The following is a 24,608-nucleotide window of genomic DNA, read 5'->3' on the forward strand; positions in this document are numbered from 1 at the left end:
GTGTTAGCATCAGAAGGCAGTCCTGGAGGGACGGTGGGAGTTTGCTGGGAAAGAGAATCGTGTGTTGGGGTGCTGGGGGGTGGATGCATCACAGCAGGCTCCACCCACTGAGGACGCAGGCTCGGAGGTGACTGAGTGCTTATTTTTGGAATGTGTTAAGTGGCCCAGAAAAGCACTGGTGTAGCAGGCCTGAGACTGTGGTCCTCACAAAGGCCTGCTTGCAGGTTTGGCCCTTGCTGGCATCTTGCTCTTCGAGAGGATTCCCGTCATTCCTGAAGAACAGCTCACTGTGCCTGAACTGTTGGGAAACAGTGTGGTTTATGCTGAGTACCTGTTTCTCTGCTGGGAATGTGGAATTCTGTCCTGAGCAAGGGAGCCACCCTCAGTGAGAACCCTGGCGCTGAACCTCATGTGTGTTGTCATGGGTGACTCCTAGCAGGGAGGGCTCCTGGAAGCCTGCCCTTGGGTTCCGGCACACTTGGTCCCGGGCATCTTTCCTTTGGGCTGATTTGGCTTCCTGTTCTTTTGCTCCAGCACATCACAACATGAGAAGTGCCATGGGTGAAGCCCTCCTGGTGAATTGTTGAAACTAAAGGTGGTCTTGGGGGGTCTTTAATTCGTAGGTATGTTGGTGAATATATGGCGTAGAAGAGATAACCTGCTTACTCAAAGATGCTGTGTGAAATAAGTATTTTTCTAGTCCTTCTTTATAATCTACTTTCTATAAGGAGAAAGGTTTGTACTATTTTTTAAAAAAGAAAAAGAGGAGCCTGCTTCGGAAGTAAAGATATTTTCATATTACATGAAACTTATTATGGGTGAGCTGTAATTGTAGCAGTTACTAAAGACTGTTTTGTGAGAGTATGTGTGCTTAAATTTATAGAAATTCAGAAGGCGTGTTCAAGAGTCTACACAAGTGCTAAGAGAACTGGAAATTTCTTTAAGAACAAATCACATTGGGTAAGTATGCCCCTTTAACATCTTAGTTTGGTTTTTTTGGTTTTTCTCCGGTACCGGGTAACACCTTAATTCTAAGGCCTTTGGACAACTATAGAGTGACTGAGTCATATAAAAGAATCAAATTTCCCTATTGGTCAGTGTAAGTTAAAAGCCTGACATTTAGATGGCCAGAATATTGTCTTTATCTAGTACTTGAGCTGCATAGTGTGCAAGAATCAGTATAAGCAGGAAAGATAGTTCTCGATCTGGGATATTTATAATAGTTTTGTATATCTGTTTTTTTTGTTGCCTTTGTTTGTTTGCATGTGATGAAAATGTGCAATTCAGTCAGGGGTCTTGGCATGTGCAGGTAATCCCAGCACTCTGGTAGGCTGAGACAGGAGGATCACAAGTTTGAGTCCATCTGGGACAGCTTAGTAAGACCCTAAAATTAAAAAGTAAAAAAAAGGCTGGGGATGTAGCTCACTGTGAAATCCCTAGGTTCAACCCCTAGTCCTGCCAAAAAGGGAGTGAGATACTTGATAGTGTTTGTGTGGATGTGTGCATGGCAATTCTCTGGCAAGTCAGGAGCCCTCGATTTGGGTCAGCTTGCGATTATGCACAGTCCTTAAGCCCTCACTGGAGTTTCCCAAGCTGGTTAGCTCTCAGCTGTTTCATTCCCCTTTCCTCAGTTTCCTGGAGCTTCTGGTCAGAAGGGGCCAGAGAGTGGAGTTCTGTTACCTGACCGGTCTCCTTGCACTCAGGCACGTTCCGAGTCTGTCTTTCAAACACTTCAAAATCTTGGGACCATGAAGTATAGATCCACAGTGAGAAAACCCTGTTCAGGAATCTGTACTGAGCGGCTCTGAGGGTCTCTTGGACATGACAACATGGGTGCTTTCCCTGAGGAATCCATGGGTTTTATTACACTCTCTCCCCCACTATGGGGATGGCATAACTCAGTACTTTACGGTGGTTCATCTGGGAAGCAGAACGATACCAGGCTTCCTGTTTTATGGCTTTAGTTATGTGCAAAGTGCCCATTCAACATTGGGCAAGTTATTTCTCACATTTTGACTTTCTGGGTTTTACAGTGAGAGGGCTATAGGCTGTTTTGTCGTTTAGAATGTTCTGTGACGTTACATGTCTGTCAGAAATGAAATGATATATGCATATTGCATTATAGTTTTACAGGGTAAAATAGATATATGACAGTTCAGATAACAGCTCACTTCTATGGCAGACTGTGGCTGGTCAGACCTTTCAGATGGTTGACGGGGTTCATTCGCACAGTGAGGGTGCGCTTTGGGGTGTGACTGGGGGAGTGGCCCAGCGGCAGGGTACATGAAGCCCTAGTGCATTCCCAGTACCACTCCCCTCATTCTCCAAGAAAGAAAATAAACAGCACTCGACTGAGAATGTTCACTTCCTAAAGAGTAAGCTAGCAGCCCTGCCACTTGGAGAACCAAGTCTTCACACAATGAAGTGGTCCACGCCTGTCCCCAAAAATTGGACCGTAGAAAAATGATTCATATAATCATCCTTTTAGAACTGGAAGAGAAATTAAGGATTGCTTAATCCCTCATGTTACAAATGAAGAGAGTAAGGACCAGAGACGGTGAGTGAATAATACAGAGTCTGCAGCTGTAGAGCCAGGTGCTTTGGCTCAAATTCTCTGTACTTTTTCCTGAATTGCTTACCTTGGCAGCACTTTCTCTGAAAGGAATTGGATAACCAGAGCTCTCAGATCAAAGCACTGAAGCTTGTCTGTTGAGGGTGAAAGTGGTGGTAGTTTAATGCACTTGGACATCCAAACTTAGGAAACTGAAATATTTTCCAGTGTTTATGGATCAGAAATGAGGTTCCAGTCGGTATGGCCCAGCCCCATGCCTTGGTACTTCTTAACTGCAAGTGTTGAGATGAATTTCAGCCAGGATTTCTACAAATTGTCAAAAAGCATTTCTTTAAGCATTGCTGAAATAATGTGAAATTGACCATCAAATACCAAAGCAAAATGATCATTTTCAGTCCAGAGTTGGCTGAGTGGAAGAGTCCTTGTTGGGTTGATGCCAGAGCAGGCTATAGGCAGTTGGAGTGGTTTGTTGTATAGGATCCTGTGGACAGGCGGAAAGATGCTTATATCTCTTTCATCTACATCACTGAAGCTTTCCCTTGCCCAAACTTACGTGAGCCACCCTGAGAAAGCTTTGGCTTTAACTGCAGAAAAATTTATGGAAATGCTTTGTCTGGTGTGTGCAAACAGTTACTGGCATAGACTTAGATGGAATAAAATCACACACCAGGATCTTACCTTGCCCATCCATAACCCTAAACCCTGGGTTCTTTATTGTGTAAACTACCTGGCTTGATGTCATTTAATTGGGAAATCTTGTGAAGAACTAGTTAATGTTGAGACCAGTCAGTACCTTGGGAAATTAATGGAACACAAGGTGCTGTGTAACATCTATAGGTGTTACTGGACGGCTTAAGGTAGGCTGTTAGTAAAGTTTAAGTGAGATTTTATTTTGTTTATCAAGTGAGATTTTAAAAAAGACCTAATTGAGGTTCTGATATACCATAGTTACTGAATAGATGGTAACTAGTGTTTATGGTTAGGCTTGTGGCAAATAATCTCTACTAACAATTCTATAATAATAAATATATATATCTCTATATATCTATGTCTATATATATATAGATATATATATGTATATATATTTCCCTAAGGAATTTCATGCAGAGAATGTTACTTTCCTCATCTAAAATGACCCTAACACCTAGGAAGTTATGAGTATCGTGGTTCTCAGAAATGAAAAGGAGGCATTACATTTAAAAATCGACTTGTCCTGATAGAATTATTCTTGGCATATGCTTGCATTTCGTGGTTATTTGGCGTCTCTGAGATGACATTCTAAGCTGTAGCTTTGTCAAGCAAAGCGTTTGCTCTGAGTTTTGATGTAAGCCTAAAACTCTGTAAATGGAGCAATCTTCCAAGAAAGAAAATTAATTTTCTTTGAATCAAACTGAAATAAGACTTGGGCTAGAAATAATCCCATTCACTCACTCTTAGGAACAATAACAGCGGAGAGCGATTGGATTATGACTTGTCCAAGCCCCTGAAATTACTTGAAATACCCTGGAAATGAAGCAGGTGCTGTTAGAATGCACCGAGGAACTGTGAGTGCCTCGGATGTGGGGGATAGGAGGCGAGTGTCAGTAGGGTGAGCTGCGTGGATTTCCTGGCTTCATTCTGTGGGACTGAGGTGTAAGTGATCGGTCTGGCAGGTAATTTAGTTTAGTAAAACTGCTATAATGATGGAAAATTACTTTTCACCCCGAGCGCAGGGTCACAGGAGTTCTGAAGGGCGCTCATTTCACTTTATCTTACGGGGAGTTGGAAGAACAGGGATGCAGTTGTGCGAGCACTGTGCTCACTCGGCGAGGAGGGGAGAGGTGTGTACGAAAGAGGCCGAGCGACTGCTCAGCAAGCGCCTCTTCTCCTGGGCTGTCAGCGTGGGAATCAGTGCGGGCTGGACCAGGCCCACGGAGGAAATGAGCCGCTGGGGCGTGACCGAAGCTGCGCGGAAGACGTCCACGGTGTGTGTGGTGTGCGAGTCTGTCTGGCTATGCTGTGACTCGTTCGTTCATTACGTGGTGAGAATACTGAAGGTGACATCTGAATGTCTTACTTGACTTTATACCACTTACCAGCATTGGCATTTGAACCTCGATTTGCACGAATATAAGGCCTCATTATTCACCCCAGTGTGTCTCAAGTTTTTTAGTGTCAGGACTCATTTATACGCTTTATTTTTACTATCAGTAAGCTTTTGTTAATGTTGGTTGTATCTATGACCACATTAGAAATAGAAGTTTATAAATTTTAAATGTATTCACTTAATAAGGCAATATTTTATAATAAACATCTTATATAAATATAAAGTAAATATTTTGATAATATTGTTTCATAAAATACAACTTTTCTAAAGTAGGGCGATTGACAGGAGTAGCTTTTGGCAGATCTCCTTAGTGTCTGGTGGGTAGAAGAGAGCCGCATTCTCTTACCTGCATCCACATTTGATTTGCTGATGCTGCGTGTTGTTTTTCTTGATGTCGGTGAAGCACACTTGGCCCTTAGGCCGTACACGCCTAGAAGACGGAAATGTTTTTAAGTGGCTGTTTTGGATGCTTGTGGATTTTTTTGATAGTGTCACCAAAATCCAACAAGTGGTTATTTTCTAAAGGTGGTTGTAGTGTGGGCTCTGAAACCACAGCACATTAATCAGCTTTTCACTGGTGGGACAAAATACCTGACGTACGCAGCTTCAAGAAGGAAACGTTTTGGTGTGTATGGTTCCGAGGTTTCTGCCTTGGTCAGCTGGCTCCAAGGCGGAAATGTCAGGAAGCGGAGAGAGAAGCAAAGAGCCAGAGAGAAGGGAAAGGCCTGCGCACAGGACGCGCCCTTCGGTGGCCTGCCCTGAGCGTCCTGCTCCTGTGATGTGCCCTTTCCTCCGGGGACTCAGCAGTGTGTTGGTCCATCCATGAGGTCGGCACCCTCCAGGTGCAGATACCTGCCCAGGTCCCGCCTCTGACTGTTGCTGCGTGGGGAAGGGACCCCTCAGTGCCTGAGATTGGGGGTACTTCCTGCTTAAAACGCAGCGTGTATCAGTGAGCTCTCTGTGTTCTAGTGTATTAAAACCCGTCGTGAAGCGGGAAGGGAACAAGGGAGGGGGCGGGGGAAGGAAGGGAAAGGGACTGAAAAAGAGAGTGGAAGGGAAAACATGAAAACAGAGCTTTTGTAGATGGGGAGAGGAAAACGTGGTTGAAGCGGGAAGAGGAGAAATGCTTAAAAGAGAAGAATGAAGACATTCTTAATACTACAGTTCCCTGCGTTGAATGTGATTATCATATGGGAAATACGTACTAATAAAAATCTTTTATAAAAGGAATGCTAAAAAAGTCCATTATGTTGTCTTTGTTTTGAATGCATATAGATAGATAAATATATGTCTACCTATAAATCTTCTAACATGATTTGTCAATTTCATGTATAAATCATTTAGAAAACATTGTTGTCCTGAGATTATTGTGTTCTTTCAGATGCTGAAACATGTCATTCTACGATATTAAAAAAATCACACTTGTTAACAATCACGAGTCTCATCAGAACATACTGTTAAGTATCAGGAAGCCTTCAAATTGGTGTTACATACAGGTTTCCCTAATTCTGATTTTTTGCTTCAGTGCTCAAATTTTGTCATTGTTGACAAATATTGCCTGTTGTTTTCCCTGAAATGACAGGCTCACTACCTTCAGTATCTTCTAAATATCCCACACAGGATGACCACAGTGTGTTAGCCATTTTTACAAATAAATTCGCAGCCCATATGAAAAGGTGAGCTGGCTGTGGTGGCTCATGTCTGTACCCCCAGCACTCTGGGAGGCTGAGGCAGGATGATGGTAAGATTGAAGTCTGCATGTACAGTAAAATAAAGAGCTGGAGATGTAGCTTGCCATGAAGACCCTGGGTTCAGTCCTTAGTACAATAAGAAGTGGCCAGTTCAGCTTATGACCAAACAGTTGCCCCTGTGTTTTTCCTTGAAGTAGCCAGGACATCTCTGTGTGCAGCACATGTGCTTCATGGAAGCGTCTTATTATGTCACACAGAGAATTAAAAAGGTAATACTCAAAAATCAGGTGTTAATAAATTCTTTACTGCTTTGTTAAGGATGTTCTTAAGCCTGGCTTTTTAAAAAAACCCCTTTCTGGTCGCAGGGGGTGAAAAATGCAGTAAGTCGGTGTGTTCTTCGGTGGCAGCAGTTTTGCCCTATTTTTTAAAATTTAATTTATTTTATTCTTTACATCATGAATGTTAGAGTCAACAGAATAAAGAGTACATCTTAATACTTTTAGGAAAATAGTTTTATCTCCCAGATGCCCCGAGGGGTCTCAGGGACCCAAATGCTGAGTGAAGTGCTCTCTGAGGATCAGTTTGCAGCATGCTGTAGCAGATCTGGTGGCTAGTGTCAAATTTGGGTAATGCTTGTCTTTCTCTTACTTGCCATGATTTTTCAGCAAGTTCGTTTCCTATGTCCATAAGATCTCTCTCTAAAGGGGACCTGCAAAGGGAATTCAGTTTTTGTCCCTTTTTCTTGTACATCTTTTGGCTGTTTGCTTGATCTTGGAAAGCCTGGAGGGTCCCTTAGGACTTAATTTTCCATACGGGGACAGTGAGGTCCTAAGATCTGGGGAGGCCATGAAAACAAACCTCTGAAGCAAAGCTTTGAGCAGTTTGCAGCTTAGCAGTGAATACTCGCGTGCTTTCTTTGAATCCAGGTTTTTCCCAGCGGTATTTTTCATTATCACTGTCGTCCAACTTCTAAGCATCTGATTTGAAATTTGCCTAAATTCAGATTTACAGCATATGGTAATTCCACGTGAATCTGTGAGGCGCTCAGGAAGTAGTGTGGGCTGTAAGAATCAGAATAATTCCACTTTCCAAAACTTACAGTCACCCAATTTGAAACCATTTGCCTATTGGCAACATATTAAAAAAGTGTGCGCAGCATGCACAGGTGAAAGTGGAAATAATTTGCTACAAGAACATGAAATGTGGCAGTCACTGCACGATCAGCTGCATAGATCTGCAAGATGAAGGATTCGTGTTCTTTTGATGCCTGTAGAATCAAGATACTGCATTTGAAGTTGCTGTTTTGTCTTTGCCCGTTGTCTTTACTCTTCGTTTACACAAGAGATCACACCTGTGGCTGTTGTGGAAACTTTAGCCTTATCAGCAAGCAGCCCATTCGTGGTTTAGGTTTCACCACAAAGCCGCTTTGTCAGACCCACGGATGGTGTGTTCTTTGCCAGTGCTGCTTGTCTGCACTTCTCTCAAAGGTTGTGCGCCCGCAGCCGGCGGTGTTAAGTGCATGCGTTCGGTGGTAGTCTGTCGAGGCATTGGGGGGAAAATACAAATTAAGCTGTCTGATTTTCCACTTTGTTGCCTCCTGGAAGTAGCAGAGTTTACATCCTAGAGATGGTGGGACTGGGAGAAATTAGGAGTTTGAAGGTAAAACAATCCCCACCCATCAAAAAAAAAACCCCAAAACAAAAAACCAGACCTTCTGCATGACTAGATCTTTTCATCCTGTAAGACAAAATCGCAACGTGTTTGTCATCCTTCAGGACACAGGGTATGGTTGTCCTTGCTGCTGTTTCAACAGCCGGCAGGATGGTATTCCGTAGTAGCTATCCTGCCCGTGGCCGCTCCACGTTTTGGGCGCGGAGTCCCGGGAGGAGAGCACCCACTTTGGAACGCCCCTGGCACCTGCGCCCCACACCATAATAGCCGATCTTTTCCTTATTGTTTGTTGGAGTTGCACTTGGGTTAAGGTTTATTCAGGTACCACTCATTCACTGAAGAGGAACGCTCTGGAGGAACTCTGTGGAATATGTAGCACCTCTGGGAAGATGCTCTTTGACTACCAGAGCTGTTACGAAAAGCTTATAAAAATGTGTCAACATCTCAGGGAATTGTTACGCACCATTCAAATGTAGCTTAGTATTATTTAAAAATAAATCTTTTAACAAATATTTGTCATGTGTTGTCGTAGGTAATGGTCTGCAGTGCTTGCAGCCTTTTAAAGGGATTTTAACATTCATGGAAAAACTACGCAAATCATTATCCCTGTTCCATTTCCAGGAGCCCATAAACACCGGCCTCTCATTGGCTGGCGTACTGGTTTCTTCAGCTTAGTGTGCCAAGGAGTTGCGCGTGGACGTGGAGCCGGTCTGGATCTCAGTGGTTACGGCGCCGTGTCTCCCGGTCCGCCTCGTCCTCCGTGCAGCCGTGGCCCCTTCCACCAGCGGGCTGTGAATCAGTTGTGGTGGAAAGAGTACACTGAGCAAGTTTCCTTTTCTAGGAAGTGTTTTATAGATTATCTCAAGTCTCGCCAACAGTAGGGGGTGGCGCACACGCGCTTTCTGCTCCTTGCACGTTGAGACGTTGTGGTTTTCCTATCATCCTTGCAAGCTCTTCCCTAGTGTGGACTGGTTGAGGCCTTCCTCTGTGTTGCCTTTCAGGCAGTGGATTTTTCTGGGGGAAAACTAAAACTTTCCACTATGTCTTTTCTGTATGAGATCATTTGATGAACTGCTTCAATTTTTGTTTTCTCCAACAGATGGGTCAGAGAGTTTTTGAATGAAGAAAACAAAGGCCTTGATGTTCTAGTAGAATATCTGTCATTTGCGCAGTATGCAGTAACGTAAGTAAAATTCGGGTTGCTTGCATTTGAATTTCGTGTGGTCTCAGAAGCTGTAGCTTAGTGGTAAAATTATCCATTGCATCAAGAAGATGTGGGAGGGTTTAAGGAGGTTAGTTTCTGTTTGTGTAACTTGAAACAATCGTTTAATTGTTATTAGAAATGCCTTTAAGGCAGAAATAGGTGAGTAAAAGTCGCCCTTAGTAGAACCCTTATTTTTAGTCCTACTGAACTGCACCCTAAACCCTACCCTTTTATTTTAAAAAGGAGTAGCTAGGGGGTGTAGGTCAGTGATTGAGTACTTGCTTAACACAGGCAAGGCCCCTTGCATACAGTCTCTACTGTTGCAAGTGTGCGTGCACACCACACACACACACGCACACACACACGCATGCACACACACACGTGTATGCTAATAAACGCATAGAAGATGATTGCAAAAATGAACCTGGGAGGGAGTGGCAGACCGAGGTTTTACCTTTTCTTTTCATGTATATTTGCATTGTTTCAGTTTCCTGCTGACACTCGGGGGTAGGACTGAGGACAGGAGTAGAACAGGGGGAGAGGCCCTTCATATTTAACTTTGTTTTTGTTATTTCATCAGTCTCTCCCGTTTTCTGGGCCTCTGGAATGGTTTAGAGCAGGGCTGGAATGTGTACATTTCAACAAGGCTTTCTCTGCATTTTCTCCTTTAATCAGAAAATGTTCCGCTCCCCACAGATGCAGCCTCCTCTGTGCAGACTGAGGCAGTGGCGCTGTGGTTATAATTTGACTGGGAGGCGCTGCAGCTCACGTGGCGGTTTTTCTCTTTCATTTTGTAAATGCTGTATCTTGATTTTTATGCCGCTTAATTTCAAAGCAGTCCTAGGCCCTAACCACGTTTAATCTTAAAATCCCCATCACTTCCGTCAGAATTTATGAGGAGAAAACTGTAATTGTTCTTATCGTATAGATACAGAAACTAAACTTTCGGTTGAAACTGGCTTGCTTGGTTTCTGTTTTGATACTTCTCAGGTATTAAATGAAATAGACTTAAAAAAATAAAACACAACCCCATTGGATAGGGTCAGATCTTCCTGAGAAGTTGTACTCTGAAATGTAATCTAGTTCTTATGGCATGTTCTTCCAAACTTTACCTGTCTCGATTACATGAAAGCCATATAATCTCTCTTATGCCTCATGTTATATGATAAAGCACAGTAATATTCCACACTGCATATTTTACTTTTTAAATATTTATTTATTTATTTTTTGGGGTCATTTTGGAGACAGGGTCTTGCTATGCAGTTCAGGCTGGCCTTGAGCTCACTTTGTAGCCCAGGCTGGTACTGAACTTGCAACCATCCTCCTGCCTCAGCCTCCCGAGTGCTGGGATTACAAGCGTGCACCACCACACCCGGCTCTCACTGCGTATTTTAAAGTCTAGAGACTGTTTCCACAGTGGAGGGGAGGACTAGGAAGAGTCAAGGAGAACGGCATGTTGTGTGTGCTGTGTTTGCTACAACGGGTCCTTTACCTGTGTGGCAATTGCGCTTGTAACCCAGGTTTCCCTGTGAGACAGCGGCCGACACAAGGTCAGAGCCCAGTGCTCTTGTCTCCTGACCTGTGGCCTAGGGTTAATCTGTTTATTCTGGCGTGGGCTTTAAGCTCTTCTTATTTTTAGTTTAGCTTTGCTTTAATTAGATAACATGTTACATGTAAATGTATAATGTGTCTTTTATCTTGAAACCAGTGGGCTTGAGATTTTCTTGCTCTCCTTTGTCACGTGACAGTTTCCCAGCCTAGGCAAGGTGAGTCTGTGAGTAGAAGGTTCCCCAAGATGCGCCTTTCCTTGCTCTGCTGGGTGAGAGTGAGGATGAGCAGAGAGCAGTGTGCATGCTGGTACCTGAGTGATCTTGGGGTGTCGCCCTGACTGAACCTCCTTCGCTCTGGTTTGCAGCCTTCTGTTTTTAGTACTCAGCTTGTCTTGGGCTCCCTCATTCTGCATCCTTCATTCAGCGTCGCTTCCTGCGTGCAAGGACCTGACAGACCTGCCCTGGGTGGATGCACTAGCACCTGCTGTCTGATTCGGCTTTAGTGGGTGGGCAGTGTCAAGGAGTTTTCTGAGAACTGCTCCAGTGGCATTTCATTTTGGCGTCATACTATAATTAAAGAGTCATGGGTAATTTCTAAGACGTATGTTTTTCTCCTGGAAGATCTTCTGAAATCCCCCGAAGGATGCTAACTGCAGTTGTCCCCTGTTTGTTCCGCGGTCCGACCAGCCGTTACTAGTGGGGCCGTGTGTGGGAACGATGAGTACAACTTTTTTGAGGAAGCAGAGTTACTGTTTCCCGTGAGAGGAAAAATGCGTGGAGCACAAAGGCCCGTCTGTTTGAAAATGTTGCTCCTAAAACTGTAGAAGAGTGAGCCACTGAGCTTGCCCTTCATTCTAACATGGTGAACATGAGTAATAACCTCAAGCAGTGTCAGAGAAACAACAGTCCTACTTTTCAGAGCACCACATTGGGAAGAGATTCCAAAATCAAAGCAAACCCTTACTTCACTCGTAATGTATCACATATGGTTGGAAGAGTGTACTTGCCAACGCACTGGGAGAAAATGCTCAGTGAAAATGGATGGGTACGCATACATTAGTATAAACCTAACGTACTGACTTGTTAGAGCGAAATGAAGACAGCTGTTAGGATCTTTCCCACCTTCTACCAGCGCAGTTTTAGCCCTTGGTAAGCTCGCACCCTTAGAGTACACTACAGGTATTGCATCACTGCTTAACTTCTGCTGTGCATTGCTCCACGATTCGGTTGCAGGCCCAGTGTCTGTCATTCTCGCGTTTTTGAAGCTAACACTGGGTCTGTAGAAATTCTTTTAATGTGCCTTTTACTTTTCTTTGCCAAGATTTCCTATGCCAAAATGCACACATGTTCCAGGGACAGTGAGTTGTGTCCACCCATGTGTGTGTGAATGGGGATTTGTAAGTTTTCAGCAGCATTCTTCTTTTGTAGCTTTGACTTCGAAAGTGTGGAAAGTACTGTGGAGAGTACAGTGGACAAATCAAAGTCCTGGAGCAGGTCCATCGAGGACCTGCACAGAGGGAGCAACCTGCCCTCCCCTGTGGGCAGCAGCGTGTCCCGCTCCGGAAGACACTCTGCTCTGCGGTAAGTGCCTGTCTGCGGCAGGAATCTGCAGTAGGGTGCGCTGGGACAGCTGCGTCCCCCTTTCTGCTGATTCTGGGCAGCGTACTGTATCAGCGCGTCTTGCCATTTAGCACTTTCCTTCTGATAACTCCAAGGGGAAGTTTCTTTTGGAATTCATGGGTGCTCCCATTGGCCCCTACTCTCTAGCTTCAAGTAGCCTTTTGGAAACACCATACCCTGAGTTAGCATAGAAGGTGAGACATTTCTACAAAGGATTAGCAGAGTGGTCTCATGGCAGACCAGTGTCTGAGACCTAGTGAGTGCTCAAAGTGTGATTTAGGTCTTGTTTCCAGCATGGAGGCCACACTTTGAGATCTGAGCGTCTAAAGAGCTTCGCTGCATTTTGCTCTTTCCGCTGCCCTCCTCTCTTCCACTCGGAACTCAGGCGCATGCTCCGTGGGGCATCTTCTGAGTGATAGGTGCAGAATGCTGCAGTGAATTGTTTTTTAAAAAAATAAATGAAACATCTTTAAGCAGGGTTTCTTTGGTTAGATGTGTTTCAGTTGTCGACCTTACATATCCTCCTGGGGTTTCCCTGCTAAATCCATCCTGGCTGAAGCACCACCGGGCTGAGGGAGGATTGGCGCTTACCATTTACAACCATTTTGGGCGTAAGACTGCTGGGATTGTTCATTCACTCATACCGTGACTGTTCATGAATTGAGAAAGTAGTTTAGAACTTCTCTCATTTGCAAGACACTGCATTGGGAGTTAGCAGTATATTAGTAGATAAGTCAGCTCTTCAGCCAATCAAACTGGAGAGAGTAGAACAAGTTCATAAAGCTTTCTATGGTCTGTGAGTTTAATGCAAAGTCTTATTAATCATAAGGCCCTCATTGCCATATATCGCTTAGTCTCTGTAGCTTGAAAATTTTATCTCAAGTATTTCAGACATGATCTGGCGAGAGGACACTTTTGATGTATTTGAAATAACCATGGATTTGGGGTTATTGTGGTAGGGTTTTTAGTAAATATGAGGCTTCAGACCGTTCGGGTGTGGTTGTTAATTATCTTTCGTCCCTTTGACGTGGGTTTGGTCATGAAAAGTTACAGAAAATTCTCTGTGATGAAGTTCAGCTCTGCTGAAGGGCTTCATGTTTGTGTTGCCAGCAAACCATTCACATTCTCCTCATTACAAAATGCTAAAAACGCTAGTGCATTTAGAATTGATTGATTCTAAAATGACAAAGAGCAGTATTTCACTCCACCTCCCGGAATTCTCGAGGGCCCAGCCTGCCAGTGTGCAGCAGCGTGGCGGGTGGGCGGGGGATGTGCGGAAGTTAGGGAAAGGCCTGTGCCCGAAGAGTTCCGTAATCACCTGGTGCTCAGGTGGAAGTTCTCACCACTAGTTCAATTGATAACTGTGTGTAAGGGGTTTGCTTTACAGCGTATATTTTAATTTGATTTTCTGTCATTCCTTAGTTTGACGGTATCATATATCAGCCAGCTACTACCTAACCAGTACTCATTTTTCTGATTAATATTTCACCTCGTAAAAATTACTAAAGTCCTTTCCTAGTGATCATATTGTTTCTGGTGAAGTGGGAGGATCGGGGAAATACCCCAGGCTCAAGGAAGGATGTGACCCTTGGCCCGGAAGGCTGGGTACAGGGGCATCGAAAATGACCTAGGGTGCTGTGCACTGGCTCAGGGTAGATGCCGTTAACATTTACTCTCCATTGGAAAGCAGGCTGGAGGTACGGAAGTGGGCCAGGTGGACGTGGCGCCCGGAGACCCGGACTGTAGGGTTTTTGGTGGCAGGCTGCTCAGAAATGACCCACTGAAAACCAGCGCTGCGCTCTTCTGTCCTTATGTCAGCAGTTGCGGCTCAGGAAGGAGCACTGAAATTGCGCTTGACTCTGCTTCATGAGTTTTAGTAACTGAAGAGAGTCAGCGGGACAGTTTTTATTCCGCTTGGTGCCTCAAAGCTTCGACTTTTGTTTTTAAGCAGTGTGTGTCGATGATAGTTCCATATTTGTGGCTCATGGATTTGTGCCCGGTTCTATTTCTGTGTTTGGTCCCTGGATCGCATCTCTTACCTATAGAAGCAGCAGTCAGATGTAAGGCGTGTGGTGCGTGTGCTCTTCAATTCCCAAAGGTTGTTCACATGTTTTCCTCTTCCTCCTCCTCCTCCTCCTCTTCTCCCTTTCTTCCTCTCTCCTCACACGGCCTCTACCTTCCCGGCTCTCTTCTTGTTTTTGTTTCCGTCCCCCCGCCTCCTCCAGATGGCCTTCTCGCCTCATCCTTCCTCACCTTGCTGTCGCCCTCGCTGTGGTTCTGTTCATCTCTCACACCACTGCCAGGTTGGTCTCTCTGCTGAATACCTTCACTGCCCCCCGCGCGCTCCTCCCCCTGTGGCCTCTGGAGCAGCGTCAGTTTATACACTGATGATGAGGCTTCAGACCGGAACATCCCGTAAGTTACGGGTGAAGCTGATGTGCACGGTGGCAGGGTCTGTGACTGCTGTCCATGCTATAACGTGATAACTTGGTGACTTAGCGCCCGCGCACTGTCCTGGGAGAAAGCCCTCTGTCTTTTAACCACTGATACACTCTGTTATCATATTATGATTCCTTACTTTGAGACTTTAACCCATTAGGGTGTATTACATTCTTATTAATGTTGTATTTTTTAAGAGAAGAATATTCTTGTTCTGTAGAGATGGTTTATTCTGGTAGCTTTGCTTAATCAGTAAATGTCTCGGTATCCAATAGAGACCAGCTCCTTCTTCCTAATCTCCAGATAATAACATAGATATGGTAATCTTTACCTCTGTTACTTGGCAAAAAGATTGGTTAAACTTGGGAGAAGAGATGAGATTTCAGGAGCTTAAAAATGCTTTATAAATGAGACTTGATTAAAGAAAAAAGGAACAGCACTCTTCTAAGACATAGGTTCTCAACTAAAAACCAAATGTTAGCACAGGCTATTCCTTGTATTCACACTTTACTTCGTAACTATGTAAAGTTGTTCAGTAAGTATTTTATAACTGGACGTACATCTTGAGTTGTATCAACTATTGGGTTCCGATTTACCATATGTCTGACAGCTTGGCCAGAAGGAAGGCTGCTGTCCTGTCTCTAGAGCCCCTTGTGTCTCCAGTTGACATAAATTCTGCCAATGTAGCTGCAGATCTGACTTAAATGATGCACTGTATGCATGTATGTAAACATTTAATCTGTGAGCACCAGGCTGTGGTATTTCAGATAAAAGGGAAAGTAGTTTAAAAAATCATGAGATCAAGGTTAATGCCCTAATGGCATTTCAAGAGTAATACTTGAAATTACATAGACAGTAAGCAAGTTCCCTAAGTTTTTAAGGAAGGTGGTAGAGTACTAACTTGGGCGGTGGAGGAAGGGACAATTTAAGCTCGGTCTTTCAGCTAGTTCTCAGGCTGAGGAGAGTCTGCTCCAGGTGGAGCGCAGGGCATGTGGTGAGCAAACCTGACGTCAGCGTGTTTGGGAGAGCGGGAGGAGCTGTCTGCCGCGATGGACATGGGAAATGGTAGTGTGGCGAGAAGGCATCGCAGACGACAGAACTGGAAAAGCTTTGGAGGTGTTCCGGCTGGCTCTTAGCCCCTGGGCTGAAGAAGCCAAGATCCACTTTGCCTTTGATTGCCAACCGCTGCTCATATTTTTTCCTGAACCTCCCCTAAACCATTTCTGCTGTTTTTCCTAGAACTATCCTTTTAGTGGAACGGCATTTCAGGAATCATCATCTGACAGTTCACATCCCATCCGTGGAATCGGTGGATTTATATGAGGAGATGAAGAGCTCAGGATTAGACCCTTGTTTGTACATTTTAACACAGTAATCCCATTCCTGGTAACGTTTTTCATGGAGGGAATTTTTTAAAGTGCTTTTTAAGTGGCACAAAGATGTGGACAACATTAGTATCATTTTCAGCGGGGAGAAAAGCTTACTGAATGCCAGTTTGTGCGAGGGGCTGTGGTTAGGACCCTCTGTGGGTCATTCCTCACAGTGCCTCTTCGAGGTGGCCACCACGGTTGGCGTTTAGTGGCCAGACAACTTGCCTGAGTCAAACCGTACATGAGGCGGTAGACTGAAATAAGGTGGCTTAACTCCAGTGTGCTCGCGGTACTGTTCTACCTGTTTATTCATAGGGAGATTTTTTTTTTACATATCCTGCTTGCTTATCAGCATGTCCACAGGTGCTTGTGTACGTTATCTCTGTGTAAGGGGGAGCCGTGTTTGCTAAGCCCTCTGCCCACACAGATGCATACAGGAGGGCCTCTGGCCAATCCTTCTCAGAAATTGTGCCCTTTCGCTAGTTGTCTTAGGCTCCCAGTAAGCTAGTACAGACCTTGACCACTGTGCTGGAATATTCTATAACTATTTGAAAATAAGGTCTTATATAAATATGAAAAAGTATTTCCTAGATAAATGACAAGAACAGGACAAGAAGTTCTGTATTTCTGTAATTTAATTTTACCCAGTGAGGGGAAGATATTGAAAGAAAAGTTTAATAAATAAAATGGTGACTTTGCTGAGGGGTTACATGTAAAGTTTTTAACTTTTTGTTTCTGTGATGTTTTAGAACTGATATCAAAGGCTTTTAGCCCCATTTTACAGATGAGGAAATTACATCTCAGAGAAGTTATGCCCTAGCTAATAAGTGACAGAGCTAGAATTCATAAGCAAAGTCTTTAGATATCTTTCTACTGTACCATAAGACCTTTTTAATTGTTTACATTCTTTTTTCTTTTATTAAGTGCCTATCGATTTTACAGAATATTGGGTTTAATGAGTATTTTTTGGTCATGTGCATCCCCTCACTCCCCTCATACCCTCTTGTTGCTTCCCCTTACTCATTCTTCTTGTTTAATAATAGTCTCTTTCCTACTTGCTTTTTTTTTTTGTTGTTTTTTTTTTCAGGTATCTGGAATTGAACTCACAACCTTGTGCTTGCCAGGCAGGTGCTATGCCACTGAGCTAAATCGCCAGCCCCCTCTTTTCTACTTGCATGTTATCTTTTTTTAAAATTCCACATATTAGGGAGAACATGTGCTGTTTACCTACAGTTTGAGGAAAAGTGTACCTATGATTGTGTGTTCCCAGGGGTTCCCTGTTAGAGTGTCAAGCGCCGTGTATATGTGTAACCAGCGGTCACGTGCGGCAGGGTAGAGACGGAGGTGAAGCTCGGACACCCAGCGGGAGGCTGGTGCTTGTCCACACGGGGACAGTGAGGAGCGAGCCTGGAGCAGGGCTGGGAAGGGGCCCCCCGGGAGGGCGCTTGGAGCAGGGGCTGGGTGGGAGGACGGCGTGTTCGCTAGGAGTGAGGGAATAGATGCATTGTTTTGAGCCAGTTGCTGTAATGTTTCGAATGCCAGGTTGTGAAGTTAGCTTTGTAGCTTATTGGCAGTGATTTATTTAAAGTTTATGAAAAGAGGGAATAATTTAAGATGAACATGGAAGCATTTCAGTTTAAGGTCGTTTCGAGTGAGGTGGTTTCCTTGGACACGTCACAGGGGTGTATCCTGCTTAATTAGCCACATGATAGTAAATGCCTTGGACAGATGGAATATAAAGACAAATCAGAATGTTCAGATTAATAATGACTTTTCTTTCATGTGATGAGTCATGGGCCTGTTCTTTTACTTAGTCCATTCAAACAGTATGTACTGATACCTTTTGACTACATGGTGTGTTCTAGCTATTACCTGGTTTTCTAATGGGAAATACAGGCAAGCCGAAACTTTCAGTATGTGATTAGAAAAAAGTTCCCCCTTCTTTCCTCCTTTTCTCTCTCTCCCTGTCTCTGTGTCTGTCTGTCTGTGCATCTGTCTCTGTCTCTTTCTGTCTCTCTCTGTCTGCCCCCTCTACTTTTACTTCTGCTTTAAACTGGCTTGAACTATTTAGCTCTGTTTCTTACTGGCTAGAGGGGCAGAAAGTACTTGGCTCATTTTTTTTGACATCCTATATTTTATGAGTCTACTTGATAGAAAAAATATGCCCAAGTGATGTCATGTCTGAAGGGCAGAAGAGAGGAAACCTAAAACCGAAAATTGTGGTTAAAGTACTATTACCCCAGACCTTGGAACCATAAACGACCAGTGCAGCTCTGCCGGATGACATGATGCCCCGTTGGTGTTGCTTTCTTGTTGGGGTGAATCCCTTTGAAGGGGTTTCTCATTACTTTTCTTTCTTTGTAGGTAGATACTAGTTTGATATCTGAATAGCTGGATATATTATTTAAAAATGCTTTCTGAAATAAGAGAAAAATACACCTTTTTCTTCTCGTTAATGGGACTTAGATTTTTAAATCTCACAAATGTTGGCGTGGAAGTTCCACAGAAAGCTTTTGAAAAACCTTTTGGCTAGATTATTGGAGAGACTGATTTGGTCAGTTCAGGAAACGCTTTTTGAAGGTTTTGCAGTAATACACAGTTTCTGGATAATAAAGAGACAGAGGTGCACACCCAGTACTAGCGTATGTCTAAATGTCTACAAGTACATGTACGTTGCTGAGAAGACGAATGCTCGGACAAGTCAGGGCACCATTGGGTGCTACTAGGTGGCTTCCATTCTGGTGTTCACTAAGTGTTTAAGGTTTTATAAAGACAAATTTCTGAGCAAATCCAGTTTCTCCTCTAGCTTGTCCTCAGGACCTCAGAGGTCGTTCTCCTGTTCTCCTGGGACTATCACAGACACACCGCTTACCACTTAAGCTTGTGCGTGTCCCTCATTTAATGTATTGCTCTGTATTCTGAACCCTGAGGGACTAGCTCAGAAGGTACTGTGTGTAGCTTTCCCCTTTCTGGACTCCTTTGTGTTGGGTAGCAGTATACGGACAGCATGACATGAGTGTAACCAGAACTGTAATGAGCATTATGTGTAATTCAGGCTGTGGGCATGACTGGCAAGAGAAGTTCCTGTGTATCTGATTTATAGTTAAGCAACTCCAAGAAAGCTACCTCTCTGAGTGTCTTTTCTGGCCTCACTCTCTTTCTGCTTCTTAAGTCAGAAACTCACATTTTGCCTGACTGGTGGGAGCTCGCTAATCAGTTACATTGAAGGGCTTTTGAAACAGAAATCATTCTTTCCCTATAGCATGTGCTGCTGGTGCCGCACAGGTTGGCAGATTTCACGCCCGGCATGAGGTAGGTAGCCGGTGTCACTATGCTACTAAACAGGATGTGTTCTGTATAGGGTTTATAAGAGATATTTGCAAAAATTGATGGGTTGTGTACACTAGCATTGACTTATAACTTCATGTGTTATTAGCTACATACATGTTATAACTTCATGTGTTATTAGCTACATACATGTAGCTACTGCTGCATGCTGAGATAGGCGTAAATCTAAGAAAATATGTAGAGTACTTTCTGTTTGGTTATGTTCTTACATCCGTTTTATAATCTTTTTTCATATTTACAAGAGTTTGTGAATTCTAATTGACCTCTCTTCCAAGATGGGATCTCGTCGCGAATGACAGAGTAACCCAACAGTTTTAGCTCAGTGCTTTGGGAAAATAGCAGGCAGTTCTTCAAGCTGATACAGAAGCAAGCCTGAGAAGTCTGATGTTTTAGTTTCCCTGTGGTCCATTCAGGAAGTGTGTACTGATACCTTCTGACTACAAGGTGTGTTGTAGCTCTTACCTGGTTCTCCAGTAGGAAACCCAGGCAGATGGAAACTTCCAGCACTTGATTAGAAAAAAATCCCCCCTTCGTTCTTCCCTTTCTATCCCTCCCTGTTTCTGCGCCTGTCTGTATGTCTGTCTGTCTCTGTCTCTTTCCATCTCCCTCTCTCTCTCTCTCTCTCTCTCTCTGCCCCCCTCCTTTCACTTCCACTTTATTTTTCCTAAAAATGGCAGGAGTTCTAAAAATAAGACCCAGAGCTGTTTTCTGGCTGTGGGAAACCCCTCTTTTATACACAGACACCTAGAGCCCTAAAGCCCTGCTTCCTGGTCTGGGAGCAGAACATCTCCCAGGATAAGGTTAGATCATCAGCCTAAGCGGTCCAGGGACCGAGTCACATTCCTTCTCTCAGTGTCTCATTCCCTGTTCTTTGGAATTTGGGAAATTTTTGCCAGTACTTAAATATCAAGAAACGTGTCCAGGTTACCAGAGAAGACGTAGGTGATCTAATAAACTGCTCCAGTCAACTTGAAAGCATCATTACATTTTAGAATGAAGACATAGACAGGAAATGATTCTAAATATCTGTTGTAATAGGGTGCTTATTAAAATGGTTTAGGAATGGCCTCTGAAGGTGCTCACATCCACAGAAGTGATGAGGAAATGAAAACGTTTACAAAATAAACTTCCTGAGAACTCCAGAAGTGAAGTGTAAAGTCTGGAGGCGGTCACGGGGACACCCTCTCAGGAAAGCCGGCTGGGTGTCAGTGAGAGCTGAAAGCTGTGTGCCTGCGTCTCCGCTCCTGTCCCTGCCCTTCTAGCTTCTAGGTCCTAAAACCCAGAGCTGGAATCCAGGGAGCCAGTGGCTGCAGACTGGAGTGGGCGTGTCTTCACGGCTCCGCCCTTCCCCGCCGGTGCTGCCTCCGGTCCCGTCACTCGCATTAGGCTGTGACAGACACTGAGATGTGAGAGTGATTGGTGAACAGACAGAAGACCCCTGGGAGCATGTGGTCGCAGAAGCCGGTTTCAGCACTCCGTGAATGCAGCATGCACCGTGAGCTGCTGACAGTCTGGCATCAGGCAAGACTTACTATGTGGGACAGGACCAAATGGAGCTCAGTTGCCTTGGTTATCCACAGGGGCCGTGGAGAGACTGGTGCTGCTTCTGATTGGAACCTTTTGTGAATACACCATAATGAATTGAAAAGACAATTTCCAATTTGGATCTGCTCAGATAGTCTCTGTTTGAAATGAAGTTTCACAGTAGCTTCAGGAAGAACATATTACAGTAATCAGTTTCACTTTAGGTAATTCCCTAGCAGAGGTAATGTGCCAAAGATACTAGTTTATCACAGAGGCATCCATGGCTCCCTCTGAGCCATAACCTCAATCCCTTAAACGGAACCCTTGTGGAGAGTTTATTCAAGTAAGTCAACTAGGATGATCACTGCTAAGAAGGGAGAGGGTAGTTCAGCCTAAAGGCCTGTGACGGACCCAGAAGCAGGCGGCCTCACGTATCCTTTCAAAGATAATGCATTGAATCATACTTACTTATGTTAGACGGGTTACAAAATAGTACTCTGTATTTTTTTTGTCTTTTTTGAGACAGGGTCTCACTATGCAGTTCAGGCTGGCCTTGAACTCTCAAAGATCCTCGTGCCTCAGCCTCCTGAGTGCTGGGATTACAAGTGTGTGCCACCATGCTGGGCTAGTACTCTGTACATTTATAACTCGGTGTTACAACTTTTCTGTGAACTCTTTGAATTTGTAATTGCTGACAGATTTCTGCTCTGATCTTCTAGGACTACCTGTGACTCATATACTTGGTAGTTTTGTGGCACTAATTGACTGCTCTCATCCTTTTTTTTAAATGGGAACTTAATCTCTGTACTCAGCATTAGTGACATCAGGCAGGCATTTGCAGTGCCAGGGAAAAGGATTACAAAGCTGAGTTTTTCTAATGATACTTGGTTCTTTTGTCCTTCGTGTTGTGGCGGAGTTTGTTCCATCAGGGTAGACCAGAAGCTGCTGTCCACCTGTAGAGGTCTCTTAGGAGGCATCCTCTGGGTGCTGGGGGTGTTATAACTGCGGTATCTCATCAACTGTCTTAAGTTGCACTCAGACCTAGACCATCTAAAGCAGCTTTTCAGTACACAACTTTTTTCTCTTTTAGAAAATAATAACATATCATTACATATAACTGGAAAATGTAGAGAAAAATCACACATAAAAGTATCTTCTAATTCCACCATTGAAAGAACCATGAAACAGATACTTTAAATCTGTACTGGTAATATCTGACGTTTAACTATGTTTATTTTTCACATAGTTCTCCACTCCTCCTGTATTTCGTGGTCGGGAGCTCTGTTTAAGAACAACTTGTTTATGCCTCAGTACAGTTGTCCAGAGTAGGCCTGGGTTAGGAAGAGGTTTCTGTCTGAGGACTTAGCATAAAGCTTTGCAGAATGTGTTCTCCTTTGAGAACGTGTAACTGCCGTTGCCCACCGTATTCTGTCATGTGTCTCTGTGCTGCTGAGTTCACTTTACGTGTTGTAACCTGCATCGCGTTTATAGACTCAGTGAAGTGGGCAGGTCGGGGCTGGCGTGTGAGAAAGCCCTTCTTACGGCAGGGGCTATCTACGGACTTACGTGTTGTTTCCTAGACTCCGTGGTAGCCCCTTGGGGATAGAAGCACCTGTTCCTTTCACTTTCCTTTGGCGCTTAGAGTTTAGCATCAACAGTAGGTGCTTAATAAAACAGGTTTAGATGAGATTTGGGTTGGTTTTCTGTGGTTGGTGGGGAGTGTCAGAGGTCAGGTACTCTGGCTTGTCCTCTTCGTCCGGTGTTCTTACAGTGGTGCAGTGGCCGGTCTGTTCCGCTGGGACTTTATGGCCACGTGGGGGAATCCACTGAAACCTGCACAGGCGGTGTTTATTAGATGGAATCAGCATCGTGCGTTGGAGCAGAATTTAAAGTTTGCCACCTCCTCCCAGAAAGGGGTCATAATTTACTCAGATAGTAATTAAAGGGTGTAGATTACAAATACAGCAAAATTTCATAAGGTGGGCATGCTGTGCAATCGATTCATATACATGCCAACCATGCCACTGTCTAAAATCTGCACTTACAGATTTATGGTGATCTTAAACTGAAACTGAGTCCATAAAAAAACTTGGTATTTTCAGAGATAAAGAATTAGGACATTTTCCAGGGTGCATTTATTTAATGGGAGCAAATTCTTTAATAAGGAGAACTCCAAAATACAGAGCTAAATTTCCTACTTAAGTGCATCCTTACTTTATTGATAAGTGACATAAAGGCTTAAGATTTTAAAAGGAAAACTTGCTTATGAGGTCGATGGGTGGGCCATTGTGTTCTGCAGGAGAGCCCATGTGCTGCTATTTGGGGCAAACTAAGCCCTAACCCTGCTCAGTATAATAATTATGCAGGGCAGGAAATGATAACTGTATAGAACTGAAGTACATTCTGTCAGGATGGCAGGACAGCAGCGTTTGACAGGAAGGCAGCCAGCCTGCACAGAGGGCTGCAGGCGGTAGCTTTTTCACATGACAGCCCAACAGATTGGAGGGTGATGAGAAGCTGGTTGTGGTGACAGATTGCCCCAAGTCTCTACGGACTTGGGGTCCAGGGTGGTCCCGTCTCCCGGTTTGCTTCTCCCTTGCCATGTGAGTGTGGCTTCTTTGGACTTCTCTCTGTGTGAAGAGAGGTTTAGACTTTCTCATTTAGTTGTCCGTGCTATGAATTTGTTGTTCGTGACTGTGGGGTTGAGTTTTTAGAACTTGTAATGATGTGATTTTAAACATACAGTGTCACAGATGCCTTTTATTCCTACTCAGTTTTTGTATAAACCAAAATGTAGAGAATTTTTAACCCAATGCCATACGTTAAAAAAGTTTAACTGTATTACTGTTGATCATACAATATCATTAATAAAATGCTCATTGTTCTTATTAATAGCTTATGGTATATTTTCTAAACTTTTAAAATAGGAATAGCTATGCATGTGTTATACCACATTAAGCATATTTTATTTATTAAGTTTTGCAGTGCTGGAGGTCAATCCCTGGGCTATGGACATGGTAGGCAAGTGCTCTACCACTGAGCTACATCCCTAGCCCTAATGTTTTTTAAATGTTGATCCAGAAAAATAGTTGAGATTAATCACCTTCTACAACACATACATGCCTTTTGTGTTAATAATATGGCATGTAGAACGTCATTCTAATTAATTTTTGTTGGTTTCTGCATTACAAATGTGGCAGTCATGTAGGCTTCTTAGAGAATTATTACAAGGTGTCAAGAACTGGATCAGTAAATACAGAACAAAAAAAGAAAAAGAAAAAGGAGTGTTCTGTGTTACTTTACACCTTTAGGAAACAAATATGTAAGGTTGGTTTATTTACTGGAATAATTAAAATTTAATTGGAAGTGGAGCAGAAATTGTGTGGAATAACCCGGCCTGTCTTCCGTAGCAAGTAGTTTGCCTGGATCAGTACTTGCCTTGTGCAGTCTTCACTGTATGGAAGTGTAACTTAGCAAAGGGTAAATGATTCCTCTCTCATCACTTTTTCTTCTTCTTAAAACTTAAATGCTTT

At 43.7% G+C, this 24,608-nt stretch overlaps 1 protein-coding gene across 1 annotated transcript in view; it reads left to right on the top strand.

Moving 5' to 3' along the window:
• Nucleotides 1-24,608, top strand: part of Fmnl2 (formin-like 2) — a 151,195-nt gene that overhangs the window by 55,503 nt on the left and 71,084 nt on the right. Inside the window, exons 4-6 of the mRNA XM_013517443.1 lie at nt 884-960; nt 9,120-9,203; nt 12,203-12,355. Coding sequence (XP_013372897.1) covers nt 884-960; nt 9,120-9,203; nt 12,203-12,355 — 314 coding nt within the window. The remainder of the gene's footprint in view (nt 1-883; nt 961-9,119; nt 9,204-12,202; nt 12,356-24,608) is intronic.

Source organism: Chinchilla lanigera, unplaced genomic scaffold (assembly GCF_000276665.1).
Source record: "Chinchilla lanigera isolate Chin_1 unplaced genomic scaffold, ChiLan1.0 scaffold00039, whole genome shotgun sequence".
Lineage (NCBI taxonomy): Eukaryota > Metazoa > Chordata > Mammalia > Rodentia > Chinchillidae > Chinchilla > Chinchilla lanigera.